General features: G+C 42.7%; 1 protein-coding gene across 1 annotated transcript in view; it reads right to left on the bottom strand.

The window, feature by feature from the left end:
- LOC137327346 (suppressor of tumorigenicity 14 protein-like) overlaps window positions 1-24,826 on the bottom strand; it is a 113,606-nt gene that overhangs the window by 3,215 nt on the left and 85,565 nt on the right. The window contains exons 16-18 of the mRNA XM_067993047.1: window positions 19,327-19,510; window positions 2,375-2,646; window positions 507-643 (exon numbers count right to left, since the gene is read on the bottom strand). Of these exons, the coding sequence (XP_067849148.1) occupies window positions 507-643; window positions 2,375-2,646; window positions 19,327-19,510 (593 nt within the window). The remainder of the gene's footprint in view (window positions 1-506; window positions 644-2,374; window positions 2,647-19,326; window positions 19,511-24,826) is intronic.

Here is a 24,826-nt window from a genome sequence, read left to right as displayed (position 1 = left end):
AATTTTGCTCCCCTTCTTTTTGAAGGTACTGCCTTATGTTGGGCCTGGTTCTGGTTCCACAGCCCTGACAGCTGACTGGTACCATATCCAAGTAACTATTCTTCATGTGTAAACAGGCTATTTCCCATGGAGGACATCTCATCCTTTCCAGCAGGAGTCACATGGATAGTTATCAGGAAGAGGGATACTGGCTGATTTTTCTTTCCTCAGCCCGAGGCAGGTTGTAGATCGCCAGCAGTGCTGAGTTAGCTAATTGCAGATGGGGTAGCAGAGTTTCCTTTCTGTATCCAAATTTACATCAATACTTTCAGTAGATACATTGCACAATGCCAGAATTATGAATTTAAGGTGGTTGCTGCTGATACAGTATTGATTGAATTATATTTTTCTGTTGATAGTTTAGTAAAAAATCTGATGATCAATGTTACACAACCATAAATCTGTGGAAACTATAATTGCCAGCTGTGCCAAGATCAGAGTTTCTATGTAAATATAACTTTTCATACTTCACATGCATCGACTTCTCCAGTAAGATATCCTGCACAAAGCATTCGTGACGATAGTATATTACCAATAAAGTTATTGCATGTTGTTTGATCGATGATTCTTACTTCACCCTTTTGAAGGATTATGGGAAGCTGACCTGTGAAACAAAGATTATTTTCTGTTTAGTTTAGAACCAATTTTTTCCAAATGTTAATACCTGCCAGTGATGGTCTACAGTAAAGAGTGTGCATTGTTTTTTCAAATCAGAACTGTGCTCATTGCCCCTTTATTGCCTGTACTGGTGCAGGACTGATGCGTGTTACATTCAGCACCACTATCCACCTAATATTCAAATCAGTTTCTTATTCCTCAGAACCAGGTTGGTGTAAAAATGTAATGGAGCAGATTACCTCTCAAAAAAATTAAAACCATAACTGTTCTCTTGGATATATAAAATACTGCTACATTTAGATATATACTGGATTTAGTAATGAGGATTTTGTTAAAAAATTACATTTGCATATGACTTGTAGTCACTCATTTTTGGTCCATTTAGATGCTTGTGACTCAACGTCTTCATTTAAAAAGCTTCTGCCATCCCCTGTTTCTGCAATAACCTTAGTACTTGCTGTCTTGCTTTTCTGTTAACAATTACCATTCTAAATTGCTATGTCAACTGTTAGAATGTAGTTCAGACTCTAGCCACTAGGTGCCTTTGTGCAGTGATTCTTCTCAAGTCTTCCCAACTTCATTGTAATCTTGTACGTATAAAAACTTTATATTCATCACTAACTGTGGGTAATGCCATTGGCAATTTTATTAGTTCTAGTGAAAGAACATCACTTGAGATTTTGTGCCTTGATCACATACAATGGAAAACATTAAAAAGTGCTTTTCCTAATATTCTGACTCTTTTGGTGTCAAGGAGATTGCAGTAGGCGGGGGGTGGGGGTGGGGGGGAGAAGGTAATAAAAGAGATCGGGAGGGAGGTAGATGACCCACGGTTGGGGGGGGGGTGGTGAATGTCACGGGGTGGGGGGCGTGTGGAGGTCATGGCAGGGAGCTGGATTGTTGGGGGGGGGGTGGTCGGATCACAGGGAGGGGTTCGGTCGATCACGGAAGGTTAGCTTGGGAGGCCAGTGGGTGGAGGAGATTAAAGAGAAGCACTCTTGCTCCTCCTATCCTACAAGTAGTGCTGGAAACGCACTTACCAGCTGGATCCGGCAGTTCTCGCCTCACTATAGTTGCCGGGTTTCCTGAGCCCTCTGAAACCCGGCCCGCAGCCGTTAAATCTAAAAAGCTGCTAAAATCTGAAGCATGGAGCCATATTAACATATTTAAATTACTGACCTGCCTCTCAAGAGCAGGTTACTCGCCCGTCCCCCCAACCCGTTCCGGTTAAACTGGAAGCGGGCGCATTCACGCAGGTTTGAGGTCGAGTTTCAGATTTTTAAGAAATTAACCACCCCCACCTTGGAGGGTTAGAACTCCCCCCAATATCTCTACATGAGGGTGGGGGGGGGAGTTTTTTGAAATAAAATATGCAACATGGGAAATGAAATAGCACAGATAAACACAAAGCTATTACCTGAAATTGCAGAATTGAATTCCCTAAAATTTAGCTTTTATTCCAGTAATCAAGAATGTTACTGTGTGTGTGTGTGTGTGTGTGTGTGTGTGTCGAATGCACGTATGTGCGCACTCAATTATTCGGAGTCTCCTCCATGTCATTTCTCTAGTAGTGCTGTGAATGAATAAAATAATTGGCTGCACCAGGCTATCCCCTAATTCATTTTAACTATAAATGTAATTGGGAACACAATCAAAGTATTTTTATACATATATTTATTTATAATCCAATGAAAATAAATAGTTGGAACTAACTTACCGTCTTCCTGCAGTAGGCCCCAACCAGTAATATAGCATTTTCGATTTGCAGGAAACACATGTGACGCTGACGGAAGGCACACTGGTTGGATATAATTATTGTATGTTACAGGTGCTGCCAGTTCAAGCAAGGCTATGTCGTAATCCATTGTGATATTATCGAATTGCTCATGAATTATCATCCGTCTGATTAGTCGAATTTCTACATCATCATCTGAAAAAATTTGGGAATGCGCTGCTATGTACACTGTCCATAACTGTCGATCAGAATACCTGGGGTAAAAAAAACAAAAGATATTCAGATTGTTAATATTAGAATAAGTTCTTGGGGACAGTATTGAAAAATATAAGAGTAGATATTTTCCATTTTTCATAAACATAAATATTTCATATGTTCTAAAATAGCATTATAATTTTATGGGACAAAGTATTAATATGGAATGAAAAACATGGGTGGTTCTCAAAACCGTATCTCTAATCTGTAACTGGCACATTGAGACGGTAGTAGAGTTTCATGAATAAACCTAAACTGTTTTTCTTAAAAAAGATAAAATTATTATTGAAAATGGAACTAATGCAAGATAAAAAAAAAGAGAATTTTCCTTGGACATTAGCTTATCTATCCTTCGATGTTCAGCTATCAAGACAAACTCAACTTTCTGCTGGTCCACTTTGATCATAAAATCAACAACTTGTATTTATATTGCACCTTTAATGTAGCAAAACATCCTAAGGTGCGTCACAGAGGTATATGGGGGAAAAATTACTCTCAAGCAGGGTAACTAAATGTTTGGTAAAGAGGTGGGTTTTAAGGAGTGTCTTAAAGAGGAGAAAGAGCTGGAGAGGCAGAGGGGTTTAGGGAGGGAATTCCAATACTTGCGGCTTAGATGACTGCAGACATGGCTGCCAATCATAGGCCACAGTGAGGGAGGGATTCACAAGAAGTTGATCCTATATCTGTGGATGATGCCAAGGGGCATCAAATAGATGAAGACGAGGATGGGGTCAAAGATGGATCAATGGGGGCGACTCCCAAGGTGATGGTGCGGGAAGGGAAATTAAGGGCCCGATATTACCATGGCGGCGGGTTCGCGGCGGGGGGTAGATTGGGCGCGTGGGTAACGTGCCCGGTGAAATCAGTCTGCTCCGCACGCAATCGCAGGCTGATTGGATCCACTTACCTGTTCTTCCGGGTTCCCTGTTGCTAAGCTGCACGGCGGACGGACTGCGCATGCGCAGTAAGGTCTGTCAGCTGGAGGAGCTCTATTTAAAGGGGCAGTCCTCCACTGACTGATGCTGCAAGAAATAGGAAAAATTACAGCATGGAGCAGCCCATGGGGAAGGCTGCTCCCAGGTTTAATGATGCCTCACTCCAGCTCTTATTGGATGGGATGAGGAGGAGGGGGAGGACAGAGATCTTCCCCACGGCAGGTGGGAGGAAGCGGCCTGCTTCTGCCACCAAGAAGGCCTGGCTCGAGGTGGCAGAGGAGGTCACCTGCACCACCAACATATCGCGCACCTGCATACAGTGCAGGAGGTGCTGCAATGACCTAAGTAGGTCAGCCAAAGTGAGTACACTTACTCATTCCCCTACACTCCGTCTGCCACATCAGCACCCCCACCCCACATCTCCTTCTGCACTGCCAACACTACTCTGTCACATCACCCCTCACACCCACTCAAACCTCATCCTCATCTTACCTGCACTTACTCACCTCGCCAGTACTCATCCCGCCATTACCACTCAACCCAATCCTCATACCATCTCATGGCTCTATCTCATACTCACCCTCTCATGCATCTCTTTCACAGTCAGCCTCATTCAACCTGCCACTACCTGTGCTGCAGCCACAGGGCATGCATGACATATGTGCAGTAGGCAGCGTAAGGCAAACGTGTCGTGAGCATGAAGGGGATGCACAAGGGTGTTTGAGGGTTTGTCATGGTTTTTACTCATACTTAATTTCTGACCAACTCACATTGCATATTATATTGGCACCACTACTGTCACGTCTTTGCAAATCTTGTCTGGTTTGTGCAATAATGCCCTTTCCTGAAGATCACAATGAAGACCCACAACTGATGCCACCATTGTGTCACTGCAGAGTGGGTGTAGGTGTATTTGCAGGGCTCTTTTGTGCAGACGGCTGAGAGACGTCGGCGATGTCCCTGGTGGCACCCTGGAAGGATGCGGAGGAGAAGTTGTTGAGGGCAGTGGTGACTTTGACAGCGACAGGTAAGAAGATGGTGCTCGGGCCAGCCAGGAGCAGCTCGGCATGAAGGAGGCTGCAGATGTCCACGACTACATGTCGAGTGACTCTGAGCCTCCGTGTGCACTGCTGCTCAGAGAGGTCCAGGAAGCTGACTCTCGTTCTGTGGACCCTGTGGCAAGGGTAGTGCCCTCCGCGACGCATCTCTCTCTGTGGTTGCCCTCCCTCCTGCTGTGCAGGTGGATGTGTCACAGCACTGTGTTGTGGAGCTCCATGTGTCAGAGGTAGACGGCGTGGCCGGCGAGGCTGGTGATGCTGTTTGCCCTCCGAGGAGGTCATGACTGCAGCTAAGGCGACCCCCATCCGGAAGATGTACATCTGAGGGGGTCCGCAAGGTAAGTACATGTGTCTGAACACCGGGGTAAGTGTGCAAGTTGATGAATGTTATTGTTAGGAGGAGGGTGGTGGAGGCCAAACTTTATCCAAAGTGACAGAGTGGCCTCCTGCAATGAGTGAGGTTCTCCCCCCCCCCCGACCTGTCAAATGGACCTTTGCAGCTGCCACAGGCTGATGGCTACAACACGTCCATTTGAACTGGGAGTGTTTCCCCCAGTATGGGAAACAGTCCCAGTCAGTTGCAAAATCCCATCCCTGCTAAAATAACAGGTCAATCAAATCTGTAAACAACCTGAAGTACCTGTTCAATTACTTTAAGTGGCACCCCGCCAGCTTTAATTGCCAGCGGGAGTCCCACATGCGGGGGCTGCGCGCGCATGTCAGCGCGTCAGTGGGAAACCTGGAAGTGGGGCGGGTTGGAGCTGGGCTCCCGACTCGCCCCGGGAATCCCCGATTTTCGTAGCCCCCCCGCCACGAACGCACCCGATCACGGGTGCTAAAATCGAGCCCTGAGCCTTTGGTAAAGATTATTAGTTAATAGTGGAACCAAGCATGGGCAGCCCCACTGAGCTGGACAATGAAGGAGAGGCATTGGACGAGGATGGTGTGGTCAACCATGTCAAAGGCTACAGGGAGGTTGAGGAAGAATAGTAAACCATGGTCACAGTCAAATAGAATATAATTCATGACTTTGGTTAGAGCTATTACGATGCTGTGTGAGGGGTGGGAACCTGATTGGAGGGATTCAAATGGGGAGTTGCAGCAGAGATGGCCACAGTTCAAGGAGGCGACAACACATTTAGATATTGTGGGGAGGACAGGGTGGTAATTTGCAAGGAGTGTTTTTTGAGGAGGGGGTTAATGGTTGTGGTTTTGAAAGGGAGGTGGGACAGTGCCTGTGGGAAGAGAACCATTTGTAATGTCAGTACTATGGGGGCCAGGAAGGGAAACTGGGCAGTCGGCAATTTAGTAGGAAAATGCTTGAGGGAGCAGGAGGTGAATCTTGTAGAGATGAGGTCATACAGGGAGAAAGACCGTTCCAAATAGTTTTAAAAGGAGCAGCTGTGGTATGCAATTAAATGGATAAATTATTTTATTGGGGCTTAAATCTGTACTTGGTAGAAAACGGGAGCTAAATGGTCACCTGTTCATGTAGACCTGGCGCACAGCATTAAATTGGTCCCTCTGCCTGCTTAGCATGAAATAAGCAAGCTACCAGCAGTACTCGCGATCTTCATTGGCAGCTCGCTTAATGAAGGGGGGTGGGAAATCGGACGTCACTGGCGTCTTAAAGGGGAGGTGCACTGTGACTGTAATCAGCTTCATTCTCAACATTACTGAAATGGCAGTCAGAAGAGATACTGGAAGGTCTCCCTGCTTTTCAGATGCCGCTTTGGAGGTGCTGCTGGTGGAGATCGACATGGGGAGGGACCTCATCTTTTCATCCAGCGGCAAGAAGCTATCCCAGCTAGCTTCGGGAAGAGGTGGCACAGCAGGTCGGTGCCAGAAGCATTGCTCCAAGGACCTGGCTGCAATTCAGAAAAAAAGGTTAATGACCTCACAAGGGCTACTAAGGTAAGATTCCTAACTCATCTCTCATTACTCTCTGCTTAGGCCTGCGTCACCGGTGGCCTTAGCAGTCACAAACCTTCCTTCCCCCAGTTCCCACCACTCTCCTCCAATCGCTGCTCAACACTTCACACCATCTCCTGCAACTGTTACTTTTTAAAAAATTCATTCACGGCATGTGGGCGTCGCTGGTAAGGACAGCATTTATTGCCCATCCCCAATTGCCCTTGAGAAGGTGGCGGAGACCTGAAAGGTTTTTAGTCATCTCGCCCTATTTCCCGTCTCACCGAATTCTCATCCTCACACATTCTTATTTCATGGGACACTGGCACCAGTGTTGGGACAGGAAGGAGCTGTACTGTTCGCACAGGCTCCGTCTGAACCGGAACGAGACCAGTGTCCGAGCGGAAAGGATAAATAAAGCTGAGAATAGGAGTTTAAACTAATAGGACGGGAGAGGGATCTAGTGAAGATAACATAAGTCTGAAGAAAAAAAAGAAATAGGAAATGAGAGTAAAGGTCAGACTAAGGTAAGGAATAAAGGTGATGTAAATGGTCTGGGAACAAATACAGTTATAGATTATGGGCTCAATTTTGAAATGGTGGCGGGTTGGCAGTGTTGGGGGGGTGAAGATGCGCGTGGCAAACCCGAATAAAAAAAACTTACCTTTTCCGACATGATCACAATGTCATTGATGGTGATTAAAGTTGTTTCCAGGTTTCGTGCCCGGCAGCCAGCCTGATTGACAGGCTGGCTGCCGATAGGAGCTGCAACGCCAAGGTGGGGGAGAGAAAGAGAGCGAGCGAGACGTCATCCAGTGCTGCAACAGAGAGTGGGGGGTGCTGAGGATTGTGAGGGGGGGAGAGGGGAAGATCAGGGGGGGGGAGAGGGGAAGATCAGGGGGGGGGAGAGGGGAAGATCGGAGAGGGACATCAGGGAAGAGGGGGACATCGGAGGAGAGAGGGGGACATTGGAAAGGGAGACATCGGACATCAGAGAAGAGTGGAAAGGTAGGTTTATTTTGTTTTTTGAACCTTGTGCAATGGTGTTTTATTTAATTAATTTTGTTTATTTTTGCCTGATCCGGCCCTTTCAGGCATGAATCGGAAGCCGTGGGAAAGCCGCCCAGGTAAGTTCAAAATCGTTTTTTTAACAATCTACTCTGTCAGAAATAAAATACTTTAAGTACCTCAATGAGGTACATTTGGTTCTTTAACTATCATCCTGCCGGCTTTAATTGCCGGCGGGACTTCCGGATCCGTGAAGCACGCGTGCACCCAGGTGCGTCTGTGGCAACCCTGGACGTCAGTGGGTTGGAGCCGGCTTCCGAACTCGCTGGAATTTTCACCATTTTCGCAGCCCCCCCACCGCCCCCACCGCCCCGCAATTTGATTTTAAAATTAAGCCCTGAAAGTACAAAATGACTGTTAAAAATAAAGTGAAGGGAATAATTACTAAAAACAAATTAAAATGCCTGTTCAGCAATGCACACAGCATCTGAAACAAAATGGGGGAACTGAAGGCAATAATTTGTAGCGAGGAGCCAGATGTAGTAAGGATAACTGAAACATGGCTATAAAAGGAACAGGACTGGCAGTTACAAATTGCAGGATATAACATATTTAGAAAGGACAGAGAAGGAAGTAGTTAGCGGGGGGGTGGGGGTGGGGGGCGGGGGTCGCTGTACTAATTAGAGACAGCAGAATGGCAATAAAAAAAGGAACATAAGTACATTATGAAAGAAACAGAATCCATATGGATTGAGACAAAGGGTAAGAAGAGATCAATCAGGTTAATAGAGGCCACCTCATAGTGGAAGGGAAGTGCAAGATGATGAAACAAGTAAAAAACATCAAGTAATAATCATGGGAGATTTCAACTACCCCCAGATAAACTGGCAAGAGGAGGTAGGGAAGGGGGAAAAGGGAATGAAGTTTTTACAGAGTGTTCAGGACTCCCTTCTTACCCAGTGTGTGAGCAGCCCAACAAGAGAGGAATCACTGCTGGATCATAACATAATAAGGTTTAAAATAATGATTGAGAAAAACATAAGTAAGACAAAAGACCAAAGTAATAGATTGGAAAAAAGTTAATTTTGAGAGGATGAGAATGGAACCAGGGCAGGTAAACTGGAAAAAAAAATTGACAGAGATAGAACTGCAGTGGGAAATATTTAAAATGGTGATCAAGAGAGTTCAGGAGAAATATATTCCTCTAAAAAGCAAGAAACTAGCCAATAATGAATAAAGAGATAAGGGTAAAATTGAAACTACAGAAAAAGGCATGAACTAAGTACATGGACAATAAAAGGAGAGGATGACAAAAGGGAATACAAAGAGGTTAGAAAGGAAGTCAAAGAAACAATTAGGAAAGCAAAGAGAAACTATGAAATTAAATTATCAAAGACTATAAAAATAAATAGTAAAGTATTCTACAGACACATAAATAACAAAAGAAAAATCAGAAAGGGATAAGGCCACTAAGGGATGCACAAAATAAACTTACAGGTAATGACAGTGTGAAATGGCAGAAATATTGAATAGTTACTTTGCTTCAGTAATTACCAGGGAGGCTAACAAGCTGGGCATGACATTAGAAGAAGAGATTAAAAAAGATATAAAAACATTTAAGGCAGAAAGGGGGCAGATAATTGATAAACTAATTAAACTTTAGAAAGGATTAAGCCCCTTGATGGATTGCATCTGTGAACATTAAAACAAGCTAGGGAGGAGATAGCAGAGGCTCAATTACATATATATAAATATATATAAAAAAATTCATTAGAAAAGGGAATAGTGCCAGAAGACAGCTAATGTTATTCCTATATACAGAAAGGGAGATAGAACAAATCCAGGGAACTATAGACCAGTTAGCTTAATGTCAGTGGTAGGAAAGATAATGGAATCTTTACTCAAAGATGTAATAGAAAAACATCTAGAGAAAGAAAATATAATAAAGAATAGTCAGCACGGATTTGCCAGGGCTTGAAAAAAATGTGCTGACTATTCTTGAAAATTGGAGCTACGGGCTTGAAAATTACAGCTACGAGGAGAGATTGGATAGGCTGGGGTTGTTTTCCTTGGAGCAGAGAAGGCTGAGGGGGGACTTGATTGAGGTGTACAAAATTATGAGGGGTCCAGATGGAGTAAACAGGAAGTACCTGTTTCCCCTAGCGGAGAGTTCAAGAACTAGAGGACATGGATTTAAGCTGATTGGCGGAAGGATTAGAGGGGACATGAGGAAAAACTTTTTTACCCAGAGGGTGGTGAGTGTATGGAATTCATTTCCCGAATTGGTGGTAGAGGCAAGGACCCTCAACTCTTTTAAATAGTACCTGGACCTGCACCTAAAGTGCTGTAAGCTGCAGGGCTACGAACCGGGTGCTGGAAGGTGGGATTAGAGTGGGCACCTGGTTGTTCTTCGAGCCGGCGCAGACACAATGGGCCGAATGGCCCCCTTCTGTGCTGCATCTTTTCTATGGTTCTATGGTTCTATATTTCAGAAGGGCAAGTAATGCTTGACCAACCTTATTGAATTTAAAAATTGGACATGAATTTAGATTTGAGGTTAGGATCAGATCAGCCATGATCTTATTGAATGGCGGAGCAGGCTCGAGGGGCCGATTGGCCTACTCCTGCTCCTATTTCTTATGTTCTTATGTTAATTCTTTGAAGAAGTAACAGAAAGAGTAGACAAGGGTAATGCAGTAGATGGAATATATTTGGATTTTCAAAACACCTTCGATAAGGTACCGCATTGTAGATTCATGAGTAAGGTCAGAGCATGTGGAGTCGGGACAGGTAGCAGAATGGATAACAAGCTGGCTACAAAACAAAAAACAGAGAGTAGGGGCTAAGGGTAGCTACTCAGACTGACAAAAGGTGGGAAGTCGTGTTCCACAAGGATCGGTGCTGGGACCACTGTTGTTCACAATTTTACATTAACGATTTGAATTCAGGAATCGGAAGTACAATTTCAAAATTTGCGAACACCACCAAATTGGGGGTTGTAGTTAATACAAAGGAAGAATGCGACAAAATGCAAGAACGACATTAATAAACTTGCAGAATGGGCATAAAATTGGCAAATGAATTTCAATATCGATAAGTGTGAGGTGGTGCAGTTTTGTAGGAAGAATAAGGAGGCCACATACTATTTGGATAATAAGACTCTAAATGGGATAGAGGAGCAAAGGGATCTAGGGGTATCGATATACAAATCACTAAAAGTAGCAAAGCATGATAAGACCATAAAAAGGGCAAATCAAGCACTGGGGTTCATTTCTAGATGAATAGATTGAATAGCAGAGAAGTTATGTTAAACTTTTATAGACCTTGGTTAGACCACACTTGAAGTACGGTGCACAGTTCTGGTCTCCATATTATAAAAAGGCATTGGAGAAGGTCCAAAAAAGATTCACAAGGATGATACCAGAACTGAGAGGATATACTTATCAGGAAAGGCTGAACAGGCTGGGGCTCTTTTCTCTAGAAAAGAGAAAGCTGAGGGTTGACCTGATAGAGGTTTTTAAGATAATGAAAAGGTTTGATAGGTAGATGTAAAGAAAATGTTTCCACATGTGGAGGGAGTCCAAAACTAGAAGTCATAAATATAAAATAGTCACTAATAAATCCAATAGGAAAATCAGGAGAAACTTCTCTACCCAAAGAGTGGTAAGAATGTGGAACGTGCTACCACAAGGAGTAGTTGAGGTAAACAGCACAGATGCATTTAAGGGGAATCTAGATAAACACATGAGGGGTAAAAGGAATGGAAGGTATGCTGATAGGGAGGCAGGAGGCTCATGTGGAGCATAAACGCCGGCATTGACCAGTTGGACCGAATGGCCTGTTTCTGTGCTGTAGTTTCGATGTAACACTATGTATGACAAAAGTATTCTGCTTTCAGCAGTCACTCATCTGTCTCTGCTTACCCTTGCCACTAACTGATAACCCATGTCCCTCTCTTTCATTTTGAATCCTGAAATTCTAGAGGGCACAGCGGGACTGGAAGAATAGGAAGAAATCCCTCCAGAAGTTCTAGCATCAGTCAACCTTACCCAAGCAAGCATCAGCTCAGAGACAGGAACCCTGGATAGTTTGGAAACTAGAGAGGTCTGTATTGGGAAATTCATCAAGTACAAGTACACAGGAGCAAGGGCAGATGGACAGGATGGCCCAGAAAGCATGTTGCCGGAGGGTGATTTCGCATATTAGCCCTACTGCAGAGGGCAGAGATGAGGAACTCGAGCTTACATGGCAGAATTGTTTGCTGTACAGCACGGCCTTCTAAGGGCACTGGACAACCTGTCAGTGAGCTTCCGCACAATGGCAGAGAACATGGAGGATTCCAACTTCAACTTGTGTGGAGTCTTCCGCATGGCATCCAGGCCATGCAGTCAACCATGGAGCGAGTGGTCAGCTCTATGAACAATGTATTGGAACCCACAATGATGGAGCCTCTGATGGCACCTCTGACAGCTTCATGGAAGCTCAAACCACTGCTATCTTGGGTCTGAGCTCCAGAGTGTCCTCCGGCTTGCAAAGCATGAAGGACAGCATTAATTAAAGCTTTGAGACTGTCTCATCACTCCTGCACTCTGTTCTCACACGGAGCAGCAGGAGGGCTGAGGTACAGCCCCACGAGAGTGGCACTGGCTCCATGAGAGAGGCAGATGCTGTCCTCTCTCAGGATGATAGCACACCCGCTTCTTCACCACATTCTCAACCAGTGCCCTTGTTGGTGCCAGACTTGGCCTTATTGCCCCCGAGATACTGCAATCTGCAGCTGGATCTTCTACTGTCAATGCTATTCGAGGTCGCCCACCAAGGCTATCTTAGGAATCCTCAATGGATGTTCAGCAGCCTTCCATCTCCCTTGCTGTAGCCACTGGGGATGCACCTCAACTAGAATAGTTAAGCGAGCACACAAGACATGCTCTAGGGATTTGCACAAGGCTGATGTTTAGTTCTCTATTTTTGGTATAAGCAATTGTCATATGAAGAATGATGAACTATCTTGCTGTAGTAAACATTTTTTTTCTTGGATTGCTCTTGATCTAATATTTTTAGTTATGTATGGGCAATACCCATGAAGTTGGACTGTATGAGGACATTCAGATGGTGGTTGTGAAGCCTGGGTTAGGTGGGTAGAGGTGCATTTGGGAAGGGAGAGAACATTCATGAGAATCCCTCAATGAGTTGCTGCCCAAGAGCTCTGGCAGCAATGCTGGGCTTTGCTCTTCCTCTGCACTTCAGCGTCCTGATCCCCTTCTTCCTGTACCTCCTCAATTTCTTCCCTATCTTACAGCTCCAACACATGCGCAGAATGATAAATCATGACACTCGCTCCAGGCTATATTGAAGCACATTGGAATTTTTGCTTGAGAAGCCTAATAGCATGCTCCACGAGAAGCCTGGTTCTGCAGTGGCTCTCGTTGTATGCATGCTGTGCGTCTGTGCTCAGGTTCCTGACAGGAGTCATGATCCAGGTTTTCAGAAGATAGTCCTTGTCCTCAAGCAGCCAGCCTCTAGCCCGATGATCCGGATGAAAGATAGGGAGTATTGAGGGCTGGAGCAGGATGAAGGCATCACGACTATTGCCAGAATACCAGGCACAGACCTGCATAATTTGATGCTTATGGTCACAGACGAGATGCACATTTAAAGGAATATAATAGAGGGCTTGTAGAGGATCACACAGAGCCACATGGGTGCAATCGATGATCCTATGCACCTGAGGAAATCCAGCAATTCTTTCAAAGCTGAACACTGTCTCCTCCTGCATGGTAACCTCCACTGGGAAGGTGATGAATTCCTAATGCCTAGCAAACAGTGCATCTGTGACCTCCTTGATTGCAATGTGTACAGCAAACTGAGATATTACTTATGTCACCCATTAGATGTTGGAGCCCAGTGCATAAAAGTTCAGGATCACAGTGACTTTCACAGCCACAGGCTCTTGGTCGAGCAGGTGGCAGAGCTCAGTCACTGCCTCCCCGGAGAACCGGAGTCTCCTGATGTGTAAAGTTGATATATGTAAAGGTAGGATTTCCATTTCCTGTGCACTCTTATAGTGTAAGGCCTTCTCTGTTCCCTCTTTCACCCTCTTCTAGCAACCTATACAGCCCTCTGCTGCCTTCCTTGCTGCTGCTGCTGCTGTCCCTGCTCCTCATGTCAGAGCTCCAAAGGCAGATCAAGCAGAATACCCATATTGCAACAAAGTTGGGAAGACAATGCTTTGACAGAGTGCAGGACCTCCCAAAAATCACTCTCCGAGTTCTGCTCAGTGAAACAGTAGCCAAAAATACCGTCAAAAATCAGCAATATGCTCTCCAGTAGCCTATCAAGTCCAAACAGAGACTTACCTTAATGGAGGCGAGTATCCCTTTAAATAGCGCTTCTGCAGCGTACTTCCCAACTGTTAAGGCAATGACTTCTTGTCGAGCTTAAGACCCAGTGAATTAGGTATTTCTGCACATGAAATTAGCAAACAGGTCCTTATTCAAGTGCAGGACCCTAATTTTAATATTTAAATCAATGTTGTGCTTCTTACAGGCCTAAAATAAATCTCAGGATGAATTTAGCAGTGGGCCATCAAATTTGTCATCTTTGCACCCGATTTATGCCTGAAAAGCAGGTACAACAATGTGGAATTTACACCTCATATTGCCAAAAGTGAGTTACTTTTGTGTTCAATGACTACTCTTCAAGAAGAAAATAACCCAAATCAAAGTCTCAACATGCTTCAAAGACATTAAGAAAGCAAAGAAATGATGGTGCCTTCCCTTGTTTGCTTAACATTTTAGCACAATGAAAAGAAGCAATTAGCAGCAACTGAAATTCTAAACGCAAACTGGAGGAACTAAGGTTGGAACTAGCATTATAGATTCTGCTAAGGATCTTCCCAACATATACCAATGTTATCACGCCATCATCTGTCAGTAGGCAAGTAAAACAGGAAGAATTCACATTACTTATTTGATAACAGTAACTTCATGGTAAATATAATTTCTTTGTGCTGCTGTTACTATGAAGGTGGTGTGGTATACTATTAATTTAACACTTGTTTTTTTGAGCATCCTTGTGTGGATGAGTTTATATCTTCCAGGGTACTTGAAACACAACAGCTTGCATTTATATAGTGCCTTTTAACATAGAAAAACATCACAAGGCACTTCACAGAGGCATAAGAAAAATCTGATGCTGAGCTAAAGAAGGAGAGATAAGGAGGGGTGGACAAAATTTGGCATGGATCTGGGAGGTGACAGATCCATGCCAAATACTCAATAACTTTGAAAGGAAAGGGAGGGTCCAGATGAGGCAGTAGTTAACCAGGACAGAGGGGTTAAGGGTGGGTTTTTGAGGAGGGGGTGATGACAACTGTTTTGAAAGGGAAGAAGACAGTGCCTGAGGAGAGCAAATCTTTCATAGTATCAGTTACCAGGAGGGCCAGGAAGGGAAGCTGGGTGATCAGGAGTTTAGTGGGAATTGGGTTGAGGGAACAGGAGGTGAGTCCATGGATGAGAAAAGCTTGGCGGGGGGAGTGGGGGGAGAAACGTGAAGTGATGGAGCTTCAGGGTTGATAAAAGAGAAAAGGAGCCTTGGATTATCAGCACAACACACCGTACCACAAATCACAAGCACAACACCAGCTGTGTTACCAATAGGGTGTTTTCACCAGGGGAGTGTTTTCATGTAGGTTTTCCCAGCTCTGAATGCTTGTTTATGCGGAAAGACAAAAGTCGCCTTTGTTTCTAAATTCTTGATTCCAAATGGAGGAAGTTGGGGAGGGGTTATTTTGAGATTTCAACTATTGTTCCTTTTCTTAAAAAAAATCTTGGCTGAGAAATTCCTTTTGATGTTGCCTCATTTTTAATTGGGAATGGTAGGGTCTTTTTAGATTTTAAATTTAGTAGTCTCTGCTGCCATCCCTTCTCAGTAACCTAGCAACAGGGGAGAACTTTACCTTAGGTGAAGTAATGAAAGGGAGAGGCGGGATTATGCTGTTTTACCCTTTAAATTATAATCAAGGATTCAACATTTTTTCACAACCCTTCTAGCTATTACTGTACACATGGAAGTGTACTCTTTGAAGATTCCTGAATTTGGAGTTGAAAAATTATAAAAAAGGGTCATTTTGGAGTTTGTTCCATGAGTGAATAACACATAACAAAACTTAAATAAACAGACAACTCACCTTATGAAGAGTTATTAAACTAGTGGAATGATGCCAAACGAATTGTTTTGTCATATTCTTCACCCCTTCATGTAAAGCCATTGTTTGTAGTCATTTACTTATTTTATTTATTGACCACTAGGTGGTGGTTGTCATCCAGTAAAAGAAAAACTGCATGAAAGGGGGATACTTTTGGAGTGACAATGCAGTTGGCTTACAGCCATATCAATTATAGACCATATCAGACCGCTAACATTGCTCTGGGTGGTAAAGGCCTGATTTGGAATATGCACATTTCTCAGCAATAGTATTCCGGGGGGGGGGGGGGGGTGGGTGGTGTGGGTGGTAGTGGCTACAGAAAATACTGGAATTGTACAGCGAGTTAATCAACTTCTGAAAGAGAATGTTGACTTAACATATTAGGTGCAACCATTCTTCAAACCTGTCCAGGTTTGATGAAGAGTTCCATCCAAAAAATTATTTTCCTAATTGGGACTAATTGGATAGCTCTTTCAAAGAGCCGGCTCAGGCACGATGGGCTGAATGGCCTCCTTCTATGCTATGATGTGGAGATGCCGGTGATGGACTGGGGTGGACAAATGTAAGGAGTCTTACAACACCAGGTTATGGTCCAACAGCTTTATTTGAAATCACAAGCTTTCGGAGGCTTCCTCCTTCGTCACCTGACGAAGGAGAAAGCCTCCGAAAGCTTGTGATTTCAAATAAAGCTGTTGAACTATAACCTGGTGTTGTAAGACTCCTTACATCCTTCTATGCTGTAAGATTCTATGATGCTTTGATGCTCATTGGCCTGCTGTTCATTTTCGGTTTTATTTCATTCGTTTTTATTTCCGCAGTATTCAGAGAAATGCTTTAATAAAGCAGCATTGGCAGTACATAGCATTAGAAGAGAATAGGAATGAAGTTGGGACAAGGTATAAAAGGAGGAAGAGTGGCAACATTGTTGGAGGCATTACATGCAGAGAAGACTGATGTACACAGAAGAAGTTAAGAAAGTCAATATGGTTAGAGATTTTAAAAAAGGGAATGTTATATTAGTGGTGTTGTACTACAGGCCCCCTAATTGTGAAAAGGAAATGAAAAGGAAATCTGATAAGGTGCTGGAATGGGCAGAAAAATGGAAAATGAATTTCAGTGTCAGTACATTTTGTTTTTTAAAAAATGAAATTAGCAATTAAGCTTTGAATGGGGGATGACTGGTTGATGTGCAAGAGCAGAAGGATTTGCAGGTTCAGGTTCACAAGATATTAGAATCATAGAATGGTTACTGCACAGAAGGAGGCCATTCGGTCCATTGAGCCTGTACCAACTTTTTGCAAGAGCAATCTGGTTAGTCCCATTCCCCCGATCTTTCCCCATAGCCCTGCAAATGTTTCCACTTCAAGTATTTATCCAATTCTTTTTTGAAAGCCATGATTGAATCTGCTTTCACCGCCCTTTCAGGCAGCACATTCCAGATCATAACTACTGGCTATGTAAAAAAAGGTTTTCCTCATGTCACCTTTGGTTCTTTTGCCAATCACCTTAAATATGTGTCCTCTGGTTCTAGACCTTTCCACCAATGGGAACAGTTTCTCTTTATTTACTTTATCTAAACCCTTCATGATTTTGAACACTTCTATCAAATCTCCTCTCAACCTTCTCTGCTCTAAGGAGAACAACCCCAGCTTCTCCAGTCTATCCACATAACTGAAGTCCCTCATTCTTGGAATCATTCTAGTAAATCTTTTCTGCACCCTCTTTCAGGCCTTCACATCCTTCCTAAAGTGCGGTGCCTAGGATTGGACACAATACTCCAGTTGTGGCTGAACCAGTGTTTTATAAAAGGTTCAACATAACTTCCTTGCTTTTGTACTCTATGTCTCTATTTATAAAGCCCCAGGATCCCATATGCTTTTTAACCACTTTCTCAACCTGTTCTGCCACTTTCAAAGATTTGTGCACATATACTCCCAGTTCTCTGTTCCTGCACCCCCTTTTGAATTGTACCATTTAGTTTATTTTGCCTCTCCTCATTCTTCCTGCCTAAATGTATCACTTCACACTTCTCTGTTAAATTTCATCTGCCATGTGTCCACCCATTCCACCAGCCTGTCTATGTCCTCTTGAAATCTATTACTATCCTCCTCACTGTTTACTAGACTTCCAAGTTTTGTGTCATCTGCAAATTTTGAAATTAAAAGCAACTCTTCAAGTGGATAAGACCACTGAAGAAAAAGATAATGGAATATGGAGTTTTATGGCAAGAGGTACAAAATATAAAAGTTCAGATTTATGGTGAATCCATATAAAGTCAGTAAGACCAGAGTTGTAGTTTTAGGCTCCACACTATAGGAAAGATGTTGAGGTAACAGAGAGGGTACAGGGTATAGATTCACTAGGATGCTGATTGGGATGAGAAAATACAAATATGAAGAAAAATTTGAAAAATTAGGATATTATGGGGTGAATCGATAGAGTTGTTTAAAATTATGAAGGGATAGGACAGGGTCGATAGAAACAGACTGTTTCTGGTTTTTGAGAGGCCTAGAACAAGGGGACATACGTAAGACTAAATATAAGAAATTTAGGACAGAAAGTAGGAGAATGTTTTTTTTTTACACAAAGGGCTGTGAAATGTATGACTGGATTTAGTGATTTGAAGCAGGGACCATGTCAACACTTACAGCAAGTTAGATAGGCGGTTGAAGGAAAAGGGGATAAAGAAATATGGGAACAGAATGTGCATATGGAATTAGGACTACTGTTCATGTGGATACCAACACAGACTGATTGGGCTGAATGAAATTATAACACAGAAACAAACCAATGTAATTCTATGTAACGTTTAGAACTCAAATAGGTTAATCTGAGACTATTCAAATATAGAACAGTATAATACTATCTTTTTGGTTTAAAAGGTTTAAGTAGCCCCATCTTATCGACTTCAAATCTCATCTGTTCAAAAAGCATATGAATTAATGAACAGGGTAATAACAATTTAATTGTCAGTTACCTAATCATTCATAACAAATTTACAAATTAAAAGGTAATCAGTGGACTAAATTTATTGAATTATCTCCACTAATAATCCTTTGGTTATTCAATTATTGTGCAAAAGGTACTCCATTCCTTGGTCCTGAATGAGCCAAATATTCCTCCAGCTGAATGGCAGCAAGAATGAGACCATCCTCTTCAGCTCCCATCAGTGCCGTTAGCCTTCCTTCCATCAGCCTTCCCTGACTGCCATCTCCAGCTGAGTCAAGAAATGTGAAACATTGGGGTTGTTCTTGATCCAAACTCTGCTTCATCCCCAGTATCTCACCTGTTGCCAAAACTGCTTTCTCCCACCTGGGTAATATTGCCTGCTTTTTTCCCCTCCGCTCATCCCTTCCCCTCTGTTGTTGAAACCCTAATCTATGCCTCCATCATGTCAAAGCTTTATTTCTACAATGCCTATCTGACCTCCACAAGCTTCAGCTCATCCAAAAAGATGACAAACTTTATATTTGAACAAATTACAATTTGTCAGATTTAAACAACCCAAACATAACTTGCCAAACTGTGGTGCAGATTTTTCTTTTTCTGGCAGTTACTTACCTGAAGAGATCCACATCTTGGAAACAATGTGAGGCAGACAGAAGCCACCAATTACTGATCAGCGTCGCACCACAGGTATGCCGAAAGGTATCAAAGTGGAGGCTGACTTGCCAGGGCCATTCACCAAGCTCCGCATCATTACCATTGATGATTCGACTTCTAAGGAAGGGTTGGTTTCCACAGTCTGTGTAAAAAGAGAAGAAAGCTCTTTGTTGTATGAAGTTACAATAAGTGTTCCAAAACTTTAAACCTGATCAGACAGAAACATTGTGTTCCTACTGTACAAATGTTTGTTTTCCTGCGGATGACCTGAATTGCATACAGTTTGACTGAATTGATAAGCTAACTATTTTAAAAAGATGATCATTTCCACTTGATAAACCAATTATAATAGCTTATTTATAACTGCAAATGTAGGGCTGTATTATGTATTCCCTAGAATGAAGATTTATGCCAATATTATCAAAAAGTAGCTTGTAATAATTTTCAACATGCCATCATTAGAAGTGGGTGTCGATGTATATTGAGGAATGGTATTGCACAAAAGAATAATCTCTTATATTACCTAAAGTTAAGGCAAGGTAAATTGTGCATTCACTAAGAAACTTAAGAAAAAGGCACTGCCCTGGCAGTACTCTGCAATGCCAGCACACTTGAGAATAGAGATATTGATCTGGGTTGAACAGCCCAAATGACACCCGCTTCTAATGATGGCACGTTGAAAATTATTACAAGCTACTTTTCAATAATATTGGCATAAATTTTCATTCTAGGTAATAAATAATACAATCCCAAATTTTCCACTTCAAATATTTACCTAATTCCCTTTTGAAAGTTCTTATTGAATCTGCTTCCACCACCCTTTCAGGCAGTGCATTCCAGATCATAACAATTCACTGCGCAAATGTTTTTTTCCTCATGTCAACTCTGGTTCTTTTGCATCGATTACATTTACAGCTACAGAACTGTGAATATTTAATTTTGACTGCCTAAAATTCAGATTCAAAGTAAATATTTCTTGCAGTTGTAAAATAAATTTTTACCACTGTAGCGTCTACTAAGAACTGGATCAAAGTTGTCTCAAGTGATTTAGCTTGATTCAGCACTCATCAGGGAAAGAAGATAGTCAGCCCCTCATCTGATCTAGATTTGAATCCAGGTTGCAAGGATAAGGGAGAATTTGTCACTCTGGCATTCGGTTCTCTTTATTTCGATCTCAACCGATCCTAATATTCTGGCTGCACCAGCAATAACCTTTCCCAATCTATATTCAATTTCATCCTGAATGTTGCATTTGTGTAATCCCTAAAAGGTGCTTTAATTGCAGTCTGGGGATAATTAGAAATTAGACGCTACAGTGGCAAAAATTTATTTTACAATTGCACAAAAATAATTACTTTGAATCTGAATTTTAGACAGTCAAAATTAAATGTCCATAGTTCTGTAGCTATAAATGTAATTGATGCAAGTGTTGAACATATAATCTAGAATCATAGGATGATACAGCACAGGAGGAGGCCATTTGGCCCATCATGCCTGCTCTTTGAAAGAGCTATCCAATTAGTCCCACCCCCCTGCTCTTTCCCCATAACCCTGCAAATTTTTTCCCTTCAAATATTTATCCAATTCCCTTTTGAAAGTTACTATTGAATCTGCTTCCACCACCCTTTCAGGCAGTGCATTCCAGATCATAACAACTCACTGTATAAATTTTCTTTCCCTTATATTGGTTCTTTTGCCAATTACCTTAAATCTGTGTCCTCTGGTTACTGGAAATAGTTTCTCCTTATTTACGCTATCAAAACTTTTCATGATTTTGAACACTTCTATCAAGTCTCCCCTTAACCTTCTCTACTCTAAAGAAAACAACCCCAGATTCTCTGGTCTCTCCATGTAACTGAAGTCTTTCATCCCTGATACCATTCCAATAAATCTCCTCTACACCCACTCTAAGGCCTTGACATCCTTCCTAAAGTGTGGTGCCCAGAATTGGACTCAATACTCCTGCTAGGGCCTAACCAGTGTTTTATAAAGGTTCAGCATAACTTCCTTTCTTTTATACTCTATTTCTCTATTTATAAAGCCAAGAATCCCATTTGCTTTTTTAACAGCCTTCTCAACTTGTCCTGCCACCTTCTAAGACTTGTGCACATAAACTCGAGGTCTCTCTGTTCCTGCACCCCCTTTACAATTGTACCATTTAGTTCATATTGCCTCTTCTCATTCTTCCTACCAAAATGAATCACTTGACATTTCGTGCATTAAATGTCATCTACCACATGTCTGCCCATTTCACCAATCTGTCTATGTCCTCCTTAAGTCTGTCAGAATCATGGAATGGCCACAGCACAAAAAGGAGGCCATTCGACCCTAGAGCCTGTGCCGGCGCTTTGTAAGAGCAATCCTGTTAATCCCATTCCCTTGCTTTTTCCCTGTGGCCCTGCAAATATTTTCCCTTCAAGTATTTATCCAATTCCTTTATGAAAGCCACGATTGAATCTGCTTCCACCACCCTTTCAGGCAGCGCATTCCAGATCATAACTACTCGCTGCGTAAAAAAGCTTTTCCTCATGTTGCCTTTGGTTCTTTTGTCAGTCACCTTAAATCTGTGTCCCCTGGTTCTCGGCCCTTCTGTGAATTGGAACAGTTTCTCTTTATTTACTTTATCTAAACCCTTCATGATTTTTGAACACTTCTATCAAATCTCCCCTTAACCTTCTCTGCTCTAAGGAGAACAACCCCAGCTTCTCCAGTCTATCCATGTAACTGAAGTCCCTCATCCCTGGAACCATTCTAGTAAATCTTTTCTGCACCCTCTCTAAGGCCTTCAAATCCTTTACAAAGTGTGGTGCCCTGAATTGGACACAATACTCCAGTTGTGGTTGAACCAGTGTTTTATAAAGATTCAACATAACTTCCTTGTTTTTGTACTCTATGCTCCTATTTGTAAAGCCCACGATCCCGTATGTTTTTTAATCACTTTCTCAACCTGTCCTGCCACCTTCAAAGATTTGTGCACGTATACTCCCAGGTCTCTCTCTTCCTGCACCCCCTTTAGAATTGTACCATTTAGTTTATATTGCTTCTCCTCATTTCGCCTGCCAAAATGTATCGCTTTGCACTTCTCTGCGTTAAATTTCATCTGCCATGTGTCCGCCCATTCCAGCAGCCTGTCTATGTCCTCTTGAAACACTACACTTCCAAGTTTTGTGTCATCTGCAAATTTGAAATTGTGCCCTGTACACCCAAGTCCAAGTCATTAATATACATCAAAAATAACAGTTGCCACAGCACCGACCCCTGGGGAACACCACTGTATACCTTCCTTCAGTCCAAAAAACTCGGTTTCCTGTCACTTAGCCAATTTCGTATCCATGCTGCCACTGCCCCTTTTATTCCATGGGCTTCAATTTTGTTGACAAGCGTATTACGTGGCACTTTATTAAATGCCTTTTGGAAGTCCATATACACATCAACCGTATTGCCCTCATCAACCCTCTCTGTTACCTCATCAAAAAACTCAATCAAGTTAAACACAATTTGCCTTTAACGAATCTGTGCTGGCTTTCCTTTATTAATCCACACTTGTCCAAGTGACTATAAATTTTGTCCCAGATTATCGTTTCTAAAAGCTTTCCCACCACCGAGGTTAAACTGGCCTGCAGTTGCCGGGTTTATCCTTACACCCTTTTTTGAACAAGGGTGTCACATTTGCAATTCTCCAGTCCTCAGGCACCACCGCTGTATCTAAGGAGGATTGGAAGATTATGCCAGCACCTCTGCAGTTTCTACTCTTACTTCCCCCAGCAACCTAGGGTGCATCTCATCCGGACCGGGTGACTTATCTACTTTAACTACAGCCAGCCTTTCTAGTACCTCCTCTTTATCAATTTTTAGCCCATTCAGTATCTCAACTACCTCCTCTTGTATTATGACTTTGGCAGCATCTTCTTCCTTGGTAAAGACAGATGCAAAGTACTCACTTAGTACCTCAGCCATGCCCTCTGCCTCCAGCGTAGATCTCCTTTTTGGTCCCTAATCGGCCCCACCCTTCCTCTTACATCCTGTTTACTGTTACTATCCTCCTCACAGTTTACTACATTTCCAAGTTTTGTATCATCTGCAAACTTTAAAGTTATACTCTGCACACCCAAGTCCAGGTCATTAATATATTTCATCAAAAGCAGTGGTCCTAATACTGACCCCTGGGGACCACCACTTTATACTTCCCTCCAGTCTGAAAAACAACCGTTCACCACTCTCTGCTTTCTGTCCCTTAGCCAATTTCGTATCCACACAGCAACTGCCCCTTTAATCCCATGGGCTTCAATTTTGCTAACAAGTCTATTATGTGGTACTTTAACAAATGCCTTTTGAAAGTCCATGTACACATCACTCGCACTACCCTCATCAATCCTCTCGGTTACTTCATTAAAGAACTCAATCAAGTTAGTCAGTCAAACAAGATTTGCCTTTAACAAATCTGTGCTGGCTTTCATTTATTCATATAAACATAGAAAATTACAGCACAGAAGGAGGCCATTCGGCCCATCATGTCTGTGCCGGCCGAAAAAGAGCTATCCAGCCTAATCCCACTTTCTAGCACTTGTTCCATAGCCCTGTGGGCTGCGGCACTTCAAGAGCACATCCAAGAACTTTTTAAATGAGTTGAGGGTTTCTGCCTCTACCACTTTTTCAGGCAGTGAGTTCCAGACCCCCACCCTCCTTAACTACAATGTCTGCATCATCTCCCTCTTTTGTAAAGACAGGTGCAAAGTATTCATTAAGAACCATGCCCATATCTTCCGCCTCCACATGTTACCTTTTTGGTTTCTAATACGCCCTACTCTTTGCTTAGTTATCCTCTTACTCTTTATGTATTTATAAAACATCTTTGGGTTTTCCTTGTCAGTACTTTTTCATGCCCTCTCTTTGCTTTCCTGAACTCCTTTTTAATTTCACCCCTCCACTATCTATACTCCTCTAGGCTTTCTGTAGCATTGAGCTCTTGGTGTCTGACATAAGCTTCCCTTTTTTGCCTTATCCTACCCTGCATGTTCCTTGACATCCAGGGGACTCTAGATTTGGCAGTTCCACCCTTTTTGTTCGTGGGAACATATTTGCTCTGAACCCTCACATCTCCCCCTTGAATGCCTCCCACTGTTCTGAGACTGATTTAACTTAAAGTAACTGTTTCCAGTCCACTTTTGCTAAATCATTTCTCAGTTTCATAAAATTTGCCTTTCCTCAATTGATAACTTTTATTCCTGGTCTATCTTTGTCCTTTTCCATAACTACACTAAATCTAACTGAATCATGATCACTACCACCAAACTGCTCTCCCACTGATACTCCTTCCACCTGCCCAGTTTCATTCCCTAAAACTAAGTCCAGAACTGCCCCCTCTCTTGTTGGGCTTGCTACGTACTGGCTAAAAAAGTTCTCCTGAATACATTTTAAGAATTTTGCACCCTCCATACCTTTTACACTGATTCTATCC

Source organism: Heptranchias perlo, chromosome 11, assembly GCF_035084215.1.
Source record: "Heptranchias perlo isolate sHepPer1 chromosome 11, sHepPer1.hap1, whole genome shotgun sequence".
NCBI lineage: Eukaryota > Metazoa > Chordata > Chondrichthyes > Hexanchiformes > Hexanchidae > Heptranchias > Heptranchias perlo.
The sequence above is the reverse complement of the archived record's forward strand: the minus strand, read 5'-3'. Positions and strand labels throughout refer to the sequence as shown.